The 12,135-nt window shown below is 34.5% G+C and overlaps 1 protein-coding gene across 1 annotated transcript; it reads right to left on the bottom strand.

Moving 5' to 3' along the window:
• Nucleotides 1-3,239: 3,239 nt before the first annotated feature.
• LOC136266733 (P-selectin-like) lies at nt 3,240-10,912 on the bottom strand. The gene is made up of 5 exons (XM_066061755.1): nt 10,789-10,912; nt 6,579-6,974; nt 5,693-6,073; nt 4,484-4,858; nt 3,240-3,996 (listed from the first exon to the last, which is right to left on the bottom strand). The coding sequence occupies exons 1-5, from the start codon at nt 10,850-10,852 to the stop codon at nt 3,752-3,754; spliced, it is 1,461 nt and encodes a 486-aa protein (XP_065917827.1). The 5' UTR covers nt 10,853-10,912; the 3' UTR covers nt 3,240-3,751.
• Nucleotides 10,913-12,135: the final 1,223 nt, after the last annotated feature.

The following is a 12,135-nucleotide window of genomic DNA, read 5'->3' on the forward strand; positions in this document are numbered from 1 at the left end:
TACATTTTATTGGTGTTATGGCTAACAAAGTGTCACTAGGCTAAGGACATGCATACTAATAATTGTGACGTTCAACACCACTACTACTTATAGCTATACATGTTTCTGCTTCACAGATTTAGTTGATTAGAGCATGGTTAAGAGGAGCTAATGCATTATGGCATATAGCTAGCTATATCTAAATGCTTGGTAGCTATAAATGAAAAGATTATCCAGAAGCATAGCTACAATGTAGGCAGGTGAGGCAGTTGCCTCACCAAATTATTGGTGACTGAAGTCACTGAACTCAGAGCTACATTGGACCTTTTAGATACATTGAAAGCTTGCAGTAGTGAAGTTTAGATGCTATTTAGTTCAATGTGTAGGTGTCCACCTAGGGGCAACTCTAGGGGGTTAGCTACTGAGGTTTTCAGAAACTGGTCAAGCCAGATCGATATACTCTAATAGAGCACTCACCCTAATAGAACAGTCAAACAAACTTTTAACATAATAGTTTTGTAATTAAATTGCTCTCACAATCAATATCAGGTGTCTTTCCAGGGTAATGTGCATTCTTTTCAATTATTATTATTAGTATTACTGTGCAGGAATCAATGACAGATTATAACGTACAGGTGTTATGCATATAAGTATCTAAGTTAATACAAAAATCATTAAGTGTGGGAGAATCAACTACAAGTGGAGGTAAACTATTCCATAATTTAGTTACAGAAGGAAAAAATGAAAATTTATAAGAGTCAATTTTTGTAGAGAGATGGATATAGTATCCGCCTCGAAGTAAACATTGTTTAGGTACAAAGTGGCTGGCAGGAATGTCATAATAGCAGGACTAAAATTGCCTCTGGATTCAATCTTGTAACTCTTAATTTTCAAAACTTTCCTGGGGGCATACCCCCAGACCCCCTAGCTGGAGCTTGCTATGCATGCTGATTGTACTTACACAATAGAGTGCATGACAAGCATAAAGCATTGCAATGCCTGCCTCACCTATTTTAAATTTCTAGCTACGTCCTTGTTATCATGCATGCATGATAACTATATTCAATGCATATTGCAATCAGTCTTAATTTAATGGAAAAGTAAAATTTTGAATGATATATAATAAACTGAAATTCCATTTTTTTTACACTGAAAAAGTGCTAAAATGCTCTCAGATTCACCTTTAGAGGGCCTAATTTTCAGGGGCATGCCCCCGACCCCCTTCTAGGTTGGCATGCTTCGCATGCTAGTATGTAAAAAAATATAGTTACTATTCCAAATAGCTACTTTTGATCATGGATACTACATGAATCTTATAACTAGGGCCTGTGAGAAGGCTTGGTATCTTCTAATGTCTGGGTAGTTACCTATGTCCCTGTCCAGCTTAGCCCCCCCTTTCAAAAAATCCTAGATCTGCCCCTATATATAGTCCATATGTACTAATAAACAGGTTCTACTGTTATTTTATAGTAATCTTATATGTTCAACAGTTGTGTATCCAAGTATGTATCAAAGTGCAATACTCTGATAGTCTGCAATTTGATGTACTAGTTTTGTATAGATCATGTACTGAACATTACTGTCAATTCAATAATGATATTTAGTTCATTGTTACATGTACTGTACCTTGACTGTAAGACATAATTGCAAAAATCAGACAGAAAAGTAGGCTTGTATCCATGCTTAAAGTCTTGATATACCTAACTATGAATCAGTTTAACAAATCCACTTCAATCACATTATTGCTAGTTCTACATACAGTAAGTAGAGTAATAGTTACATGTATATATAGATATTTTGTATGTATTCATATTATACTAGCTATTTACAACCATTAGGGGAAAGTCCCACTATTGTGGTTGGTACAGGTTAACTATGCACACTAACTGTATTTACTAACTATTGTTTGTAAATGTACTGAATTGCAAATAGCAGTTTACTTGACATGATAACTGATGGCACAGCTTAATAGTTATTCAGTGGAGCTAGATGAGAAGGTATATCACAACCATCAAAAAGCCCTGTGAATTTTAATATGTGCAAGTGGAGGCTATTGCAATGCTCTGCCGCCGCCTCACTTGATATGTAATTTCACTATAACTTTTACTGAGAGCCTTATATATATATATAAATTTTCACATGTACAGAATTTTTTTTGTATTTGCTTGACACATTATGCTCATATGGCACATAGCTAATTATCAATATACCCAAGGTGTTTTATATTGACATTAGGCTTGTGGAAATCATGCTCAAATTTACATCATAATTTTATTCTGAATTTCTCCAAAAAAACATTATGCTAAGTTTTAACATACTCAATATGTACACTCTTTATTCTCAAAAGTGTCCCCATTTTGATAACTTCTCTTTAGTTTTAGTTTCTGAAATGTTCAGCCACACTTTGAAGCAGTAAAAAAATGATAAATCTAGTCGTATATACCTATTAATAAAAAATTTAATTTTGCCAGCAAGCTGTTACTACTGTAATGGTGTAATGAGCTATTTCAATGGTTTTTCATTAGAATATGTGACTGCTCTATTAGAGTATATCTACCTCAAATGTATTTCTATACCAATTATGGTCTAAATATGCTAGCTCAATTCTCTGCCTCATTATCATCACCAAAATAATTTGGGCATAATTCCACATCTCTAGATTGGATTACAACATGTAAACAAAGTGATGTAGCTACATAATATAATGAGCTTTCAAGTTGCTATGCATTTAGAAGTTATTGCAAACATGTGCATGTGTATCTCTCTAGCTCCTTATTGTGAAGCACAATCATAGGCCTGTGGGCATATAAAATTTGCCTCTTTTTCAGCTTTGATGATTTATGACATTATGCTATAGCCATGTAATTTTCAGTCCTGAATTGGCTTAGTTACAAAGCTCAAATATTCTGATCCAATACTGAGATGTGGCCTGTTAAATGATGGGCTGTAGTTTGTGCTCAGTAGACCAGTTCGTGAAGGCCCAGTCACTCATTGAAAACCGAAATGGGAATTAGTTAGTAGTATACATAGCTGTTGAGACACAAAAGGTAAGATAAACTACCTGCTCCAGTGTACACTATAATAGAAGTAACATATTGAATATTTCAATATATTATTATAGCTACAGTGTAGCAAAGTTTACTTCTGGTTTACATAGTCGATTGCATATGTAACAACTGCTTTTGCTCTCAATAATTTCAAACAACCATATAATACTTGATCAACTATAAAAGGATAGCTACAACTCTAATACTGAAAAATAAAGCACAGCAATTTGTAATGATGTGAAGTTAAGGCAAAACAAGCTCGTGTACATTTGCAATATTAATTAGTGTAGGTAGTTAATATGGTAAAAAATTATAGCATGCAAAAGTTACGATATAAAAGCTGCAGCAATTTTGTCATCAGTTTTCAGTCATTCAATAATACTGAGGATTACCATCATCTCTCCCAATAGGCAAGGGACCTGGAGAAGCAGGCCTAGGATGCCAATTTTCATATGCTGGCTTCTCATAGCAGTCGGGGATTGTATCATACACTGGTGGCTGTTCTGTTGCTTGTTCTTTTACAGCATTCATATCCAAATAATATTCATTTATTTCCTTCTGTTCTTCCAGGTTTCTCTGTTCAGCAATCTCATATTCGACTGGTGCATATACATTATAAGGTGGTGATTGTGCTAAATTGCAAGCACCCATACCATAAAATTGATGACATTGAGCACTGTAATGTGGTAATGCCATATTACCACTATCCATAAAGCTGCTCTCTTTCATCTCGTTGTGTACTGGATAGGGTTGACCAGGGGCTGTGTTTGTGTGTTTGTTGTTGAGCAAGTTCCTTGATTATTAACATGGTGATCTTTCCTTTTGCAAGGTGCTCTTACAATTAGTATAGTGCATACTATAACTATTAAAGTAACTCCTGCCACTGCTGCACTCACTCCTCCAGCTATAGTACCATATGGTATGCTGCCAGTTTTTTTAGTTTCGTTGTTGGGCTTAGAATTACTGGTGGCTATTATAATAGTAGAATGCACGTCACGTCAATGAATCACATACATGAATAGAAGGTATATGCACAATTGTGACCTAATTTTGGAAAATCGCCCTTATGGTCGTGCCTGAAACAATTAGAATTTTTGCATGGTGCTGTTAATAGCAGAAAACACTTTTTAAATATTTCTAAAATTGTTCTTGTAATTCAAGGTATATATGGTGTATTCTACCCTTAAATGGGTGGAAATTTAACTTATAATGTTGTGTTTCATAGCTAAATATTTAATGTGTCAAATGCGCCCATAAGGGTGATTTTCCAAAATTCGGTCACAATTATAGATAGCTAAGTATCAAAACATGAAGTGTCTCTATAACTATTAACATAACATGTATATAGTTATGTATACATACGAATTCTTGTGTACTCATGTCAAACCACTATATCTTCTGTCGTCACAGTCAATATTGCTAGCTATATTTAGGCAATCACATACAACTAAACAAACCTCTTCCACAGAATGAGTGTACTCCACCTATTGGTTCCCAATCAATTACAGTAGGATCACTTGTCACATTGCATAAATAAACGACATCATCTCCAATAAAGCCATCACGACAGGATATTCTACAGCGTGTTAAGTATGTCAGCGAACATACTCGTAGGCGTACAATACCACTAGTAGTTGAAATTCTATTAGGACAGTTAAGAGGCACACAAGATGGTGATCCTCTACTCCAAGTTCTGTCAGTTAAACAATATCCAAATTGTGGTCCTTGTAATTCGTAACCTGGATTGCATGAAAATGTGCAGGTATCCCCATATGTGCCAGTAGCTCCATTTGAACATTGAAGTAAACCATTCTGCAGAGCTGGACATTGAACTGAAAAGGTTTATAAACATGTATTTGTCTGTATACATATTATATACTATTACCATGATGGTGTTACTAATTTAAATACACCACCATGTATGGTTCAGCATCTGTGTAAATGAAATTTCTGTACAATTTTTGTCCAACATGAAATCTATGTTTGGAATACTCCTTGTATGATGGTTCATTAAACATTTAAAACTAATAGATATTTTTTATTTATATTCTAGAAACTGACATATGTTAAATTAAGTTTGCACAAGTGTGATGTATGTTTGCTGGTAGTCAGTTGACACAGGTGTAATAGAGCACTTGAATAAAAAAAAAAAACATTTATCAACAATGAGTGTTCCGGGGTTTTTATGATTACTTTTGCACAGTATGCAATGCATGCGGTTGTGATGTGTTGATCAATTTTTTTTGAAAATGACGTAATTTATATGAGTAGTAGTACTGTATATTCTTAGTTGTTTACATATGTATGTATATAGACACTTGAGACAGTATCGAATTTCTCAGCTCTTGGAACTTTTCTGAGTCTATATATATGACCACTGACATGGCTATATATTTACCCTAATTGTGTCTTCCTTTTCAGAATCCCCAGCATTAGTCAATCCAACCACCTCTGAAAGAGTATGATAAATCAAACAGAGGTTATTGGTTAGACAAACATTTATTTACTCAGTAGATTAAGATGGTTTATTAGGGATATGCATATGACTATTATCTGAGTAAATTCCTACTGGTATATGGTACAATTACATTCACTACGGGTGAGGAAAGTATGTTATATAGCTAGTACATATTGTACTTATAACCAGCTTTATGTATATGACAAACCTCTCTCACAAGCTGTGTGTACTCCACCTATTGGTACCCAATCCACCACAGCAAGATCACTTGTTACATTACACAAGTAAACAACATCATCTCCATCAAATCCTTCACGACAGGATAGTTGGCATCGTGCTCCATAGTATAAACGACATGATGACCCTACCAAAGAAATTTCTCTTTCATCAAGTAAAATTCTGTTGGGACAGTTGAGGAGCACACAAAATGGCAATCCATCACTCCATGTATGGTTAGCTAAACAAGTTCCATTTTGAACTCCTTGTAATTCATAACCTGGATTACAGGAGAATGTACAGTTGCTGCCAGCCATGCCTGTGTCTTCATTTGTGCACTGAAACAATCCATTTGTTGGAGCTGGGCAACGAACTAAAATAAGACAGGTGTAATTTATACATATGTATGGGAAAATTCTACATGATGTCATTGCATTAAAAGTATCCCTAGAATTGCTTACAAATCAAATAAATGTTAACCATAGAAACTTTTCATTGAGAGAATAGCCTCCCTTCTCCTGACCTTCTCTAGGAGCATACAAATTAGTAGCTTTAAATTCTGTAATGTGTGCACTTGAAGTGTGTCTTTAACACTTTTCATGGTTGGATATATAGAGTGACATGATTATGTTAGTACTACAGTTATACCAAGATAGCTAATTTGTGAGCTTCTGAAAATATTGTTAAATTTTACATTCCTGAATACTGTAGTTGAATATAAATGTGAATGCATGCAATAGGTGGCTGTCAATTCTACAGTAGCATAAGTACATAGTTAACAGTATACCACAAGTTGAATTTGTGAAAGTACGTTTGCACCTATATAGTTAAATACATACTACTTCTGTACTATATAAGTACCTATACGAATCACAAACCTCTCTCACAAAATGCATGTATTCCACCAATTGGTACCCAGTCAAATACACCAGGATCACTTGTTATATTACACAAGTAAATGACATCATCTCCAATGAGGCCCTCACGACAATATAATCTGCATCGTGATAAATATGTCAGATCGCATGCTTGTAGTTGCACAAACGTATCATTTGAAATTGAAATTCTATCTGGACAACTAAGGGATCTACAAGTAGGTAGTCCTCCACTCCAAGTAGGACTCCAAGTGTAGTAATAATTGCAGGTTCCAAATTGAGGTCCTTGTAATTCATAGCCTTGATTACAGGAAAATGTGCAGCTGTCCCAAATGGTGGCAAAAAGTGTAGTTATACCATTACAATGAAGTACTCCGTTGGTTGGAGCTGGACATTGGGCTAAAATTACATATGTGGAGTTATTAATTGAGTGATATATTAACTTACATTTGTTGTTAGTATGAATACAATAATTATGGTGCCAATGATGCTGTAAGAGATTACTTGCAAATTACTGTAGCTGTATGAGTGCTTAACACTAGGAACTTGTGAATGTATTAATAGAGGGAGTCAGCATCTCAAAATTAAAATGTTGTTGAATGCATAACAATCCTGGAGACTTGATCACAAAAATGTGGTCTAAACATAAATCAAGGGAGTTTGGTAAACAACTGAATTTGAAACTTCCTCTGCATATAGCACAACATATTGTTAGCTAAAGGTGTTAGCTATTATATTCAGCTCCAGTTCAGTGGCTTAGCTACGTATCTCTAAATGCAACCAGTGTTTGCAAAACATTGTTTTCATCTCACTGTTCATTATTGGTACACCAATGGCTTTTATATTTTTGCTTAATATGTATATATATTCAAAGTAAGGAAATCTGATATAAAGCCATTCATGGTAAAACTGGAGCACAAATAGAAATGCTTTTCCATGAGTGTTGTATCATCATAATTTCTCACAACAAGGTTTGGGTGAAAGATGATCAGATGAGAGTGGTGTTATCAAGTTATAAGCTCTACTACATGTATGCATTGGAGGCTCTGAATACTACTTGATAATGATGCAAAACATATACTAAACATTTATTTTTAGCTGACATAAAACACTTGCCAAGCTAATGATTGTGGCAGATTTTCCATTCCTATACAAGTCCAACTTTACAGTTCCCAGAAGACAAACACAAGATGACAACAGTTCAGTAGCTACCAGCCAATTTGTACTGGTGGTAGGTTAGTTATTAGCTTTTTTTGATAAAATGGATGGCTTTCCATCATCAGCTCAGTTTAAGGTTACGGGATACTGTAAACCCCACATGTACACTTTCAATCATTTTTCATGATTAGGGGTTTGATTTTTCTTAATGCATTGTTATCAAATATTTATGCATTCTTAACTTCTCATTAATCGACATGGAATTCAAATGCTGTTATGGAAACGTGAGTTGTCCCCATGCCAATTAGTGAAAACTATGAACCAAAAATCAGACCAATGAAGAACCATGAGAACTTACTAACAATTCTAAGATTTGAAGAACATCACTTGTGAGGGACTGACAAGAGGATTTGTGAATAATGTGTATAGTTGCTGAAATATGACTACAATATGGCCTAAAGCAAGACACTGTGGTCACAAAATTAATTTTTAAATTGATATCACAAGCACTAGAAACATTATTTCTAACAAATGGCTCCGTCAGGACCTAGACAAGAAGCCAAACTAGTATTCTGTTTATACAAAATGTTAACAACTAGTTTGACAGTCCTGATTTTTGGTTCAGGAAAATATCGCCATTAGTCAGCAAAACTATGCATGCGCTTACAGGTGCGCCAGTTGCTAAGTGTGTTGTATCTATGTTATCTTGTAGTGTTACGTGTGTTTTCTTGTACCTTGTACCTGTCCAGTCAGCACGCTATGATTCTCCCAACAATTTAAGCCTGTTACCAGCTGATACACAACACAACAACACCAAACCCGCCTTAATTACGTAATAAAATTTTGTTTGACAGTTGCTCAGTATCCCGTAACCTTAAACTATTATGTAATTTGCTTTAAAAACAATTTATAGAATGTTGAGGATAAGAACTGCTATGTGATGGGATGTAGTTTGTGCCACATGGCTGGTTTTTGAAGTCTGATCACAAATATTTTCAAGTAAAATGGTACTTGGTTTCTAATATTGGGCAGAAATTGATTTTGCTTGCTATCTCATAATGATCATATACAAAATTTTTACATATACATAACATAAAAACAAAATTTCCTGGCATACGAAAAAGGGCAGGGGTCATGGGTCACTGCTAGTGTAATATCCCTAATATATAGAGTATATTACATAAATCATTTCTGTAAAAGCAACTGTTACTGATAATGCTTTGTAAGTATCTGTGTTGGTCAGTCAGTACCTGTTTATGTAGCATAATATTATTTTAGTGTAACAGGGAAATATACATTACATGCAGCTTATGCCATAACATGTTTACACCATGATTATACAACTGTTTGATCTTTTCTTACACATTAAGTTCAATGGATATTGAAACTGGGCTGCCATAGTGATGTATATCTGAAACTGAATTGCATAATCAAAGTGAACAACTACACCAATTGTCAAAACATTGCTGTCAAAATAATTAAATGTACTAGACCAAATTGTGCTTGTAATAGTAAGTCATTAATCAAGGGTGGGATTAGGGATACTTCTGGAAACCTCTTTCCTACTAGTATTTGGTGGAAGCTGTTTAGTGGAATTTATTGTTCCTATAATGATTCTGGCACACTCAGTATAGAATGCACTACTATTTAAGTAAAAGTAAGATTCCATCACTTAGAAATTTATTCTCTATGTGGCAAGACAGCTCAAACATTTTACTCATTTATTGAGTCAGACCACAGGCATTAGTGGTGTAAATTACTATATATGCAATTAAGAATTTTATAAGCCACCATGGCAGATACAGTAGTAGTATGTAAATGATTTTTTAAAAGTTATTGGGTAAATTAAAGCTATCACAATTTTACAATTATTTTGGAGAGTTAGATCAAATTTCAATATTAGAAAATTCATTATTATAAACTAAGGGGGGAGGGAGAAGACATTTAGCAGAAGGGCTTATAATATGTGGCTATAATCCAAACTACATACTTTTCACATCATCTTTTATGCTATGTGTGACCTGGTGTGTAGGCACACAAAAATTTATTTATTTTTCAAACTTTCTATTATGCTATGGCCAAATTAAACAATGTTTATAGCATCAAGCTTAAGCCATATTAATGCATTCAAATGTTAAAAATCCTATGGCTTTTGTAGGTTAAGTGACGCTCCTAAAACCCCACTTTATAGCTACTGTACTGTGATGTTTATGCTGTTCTCCTTCTGCAAAAAGAATTGCTAGTGTATCATATTTTAGCACAATAGTTTTGGAGCTTGAACATTTGTATGCATGGTTTACACTTCTATATGTAAGAGGTTTATATACTAGCTATGGGCCATCCATATAATTATGTGACCAGATTTGACAAAACCAGGCTTCCACACACATCCAATTCTTCAACTTTAATTGCTAGTAACTTGACAACGCATTATGCTATTGCCCTACAATTTCACACAATGCTTTCATTGCTTTATGTAATAACAAGTCCAAATTTGAAACTGATAGCTCACTTTCATACTGAATTATGGTCCTTCAAAGTCGTAAATTTGGATGTGTGCGGAAGCCTGGTTTTGTCAAATCCGGTCACATATAATTATTTGCTTTACACAAACACACATCAATATAGTGTTGGTATATATTAAGCACAGGTATCTAGCTTGCACGAAACAATTTGATATATCAGCAAGCAATTTGAAATCATAATGCATGCACTTGTGTGCAACCTGCATGGGAAATGTAAAATGGCACCTGAATCTTTTGATGTGATTAAGTTGCTATGCATACATTATGTAAGGCATCTTCTTTAAATGGCTATTATGTACATATACATATGTACATATACAGTTGTATTATTTTTTGTATGCATATGCAAAAATGAAATGTCAACTTCAGGATGGCTATTGACTAGATTTACATACGTTTGTTCTTTTGAAATATGACATCCCATTACATCGGAGGATCTCATTATTTTGACAATTGAAATGTCTGCAATAAGAGTTCTAAACATATCCCTACAACTATACCACAAGTCATTTAAGTTTGGATGCACGAACCTTGACTGTATGACATCATTGCAATTAATAGGTAGCAGAATCTCAGAGGTACACACATATCCATGCTTAGTTATTTTGCAACAAACTTGTGTAGCCAATCAACCCTGAAACTGTGCGGTTATCACATTATCAGGAATTAATGGCAGTTAAATGCATATCCGGCTTTACATAATTACATCCAAACATTATTACACAGGGAAAATCCCACCACTGCAGTTGTGACAAACTACCTCTTTAAAAAGCTACAGTCTTCCCTTTATAGTTGAGAGACTTCAGTACTTCAGTAATGTTGTGTATGCAACACCTCTACAGCTGACAGTATGCTGGTTTTCTGAATTTGCTGTTATTAAGAGAATAACAACAGAAATAAGAAAATATACTCTAATTATTTTGGGACAAACTTAATGTTACTTACACGAGTGTAAATTTGTAAAGTTGTGCTAATAACAATCTAGTGGTGAATTCTTGTATAAGCTATAATTGCATAACATTTTGTAATTGCATATGAAGTGTACCAAATGAAAATTGCTAAAGGAAAGTTGCTATCAAATATTAATAAAAAACCATGTCAACATGAATAAGTATGTTTAAACACACAATGTTTAAAGGGAGTCTATTGCTATGATACCATCATTGCTGAGTCATTTGACAGTAACAAGGGTTTTCTTCTACTTTAAATTCATCTGGTGATGATCTTTGACATACATCATAGTCAATATCAAAATTGAAACAAGAATTGTTGGCTACATTATAGACCTATTCATCTTTAATAGTGCCCTTACGATCAGGGATCAGTACATATACTGGCTCCTCATTAGGTCCAATCATTTGCAAATGACCGGCCTCCATTTCATCCCGCAGAGCAAGCTTTCCATGTTTTTCCACAGAATCAGTTTTGGAATTAGTCAGGTCATCACAGCTCTGATCTCCTTCTATTTCTACTTTGTGATGATATTGGAGTTATGTTAGATATAGACAACCACACACTATATCTATTCTTTCTTCCATAGAGTGTTTTTGTGCAGTAGCTTCAATGATTTTCCTTACATGGCAGTTAGCTATAGGCCTGCATCAAATATACCAATATAATAGGTTGGAGAGCTACATAAGCTCTGCCTCATCCTTTAGCCTGTTCCTGAGCGAAAGCATGCAAGCATATTAAGTATAGCCTATATGTTTAAAATGTCAGTTTTTGGTGATAATTGTGATCAGATTCATTTTCAAATTTCAAAAGTTTCATAGGGAAGCATGTCCCCAGATTTAAGCATGCATGCAAGAGAAAAGTTGGAAGCTTGTCACCATTTACCTGGAGCCGCCCTTGATAGCCCATTGTTCACACATATTTCA

Source organism: Dysidea avara, chromosome 9, assembly GCF_963678975.1.
Source record: "Dysidea avara chromosome 9, odDysAvar1.4, whole genome shotgun sequence".
Lineage (NCBI taxonomy): Eukaryota > Metazoa > Porifera > Demospongiae > Dictyoceratida > Dysideidae > Dysidea > Dysidea avara.

Coding starts and splice junctions, on each gene's coding strand:
- LOC136266733 (XM_066061755.1), bottom strand. CDS start 10,852: ATGGATATGTGTGTACCTCTGAGATTCTGCTACCTATTAATTGCAATG. Junction 6,074..6,578: donor ACATGCATTTTGTGAGAGAG/GTTTGTGATTCG, acceptor GTCTTATTTTAG/TTCGTTGCCCAGCTCCAACA. Junction 3,997..4,483: donor ACACTCATTCTGTGGAAGAG/GTTTGTTTAGTT, acceptor CTATTATAATAG/CCACCAGTAATTCTAAGCCC.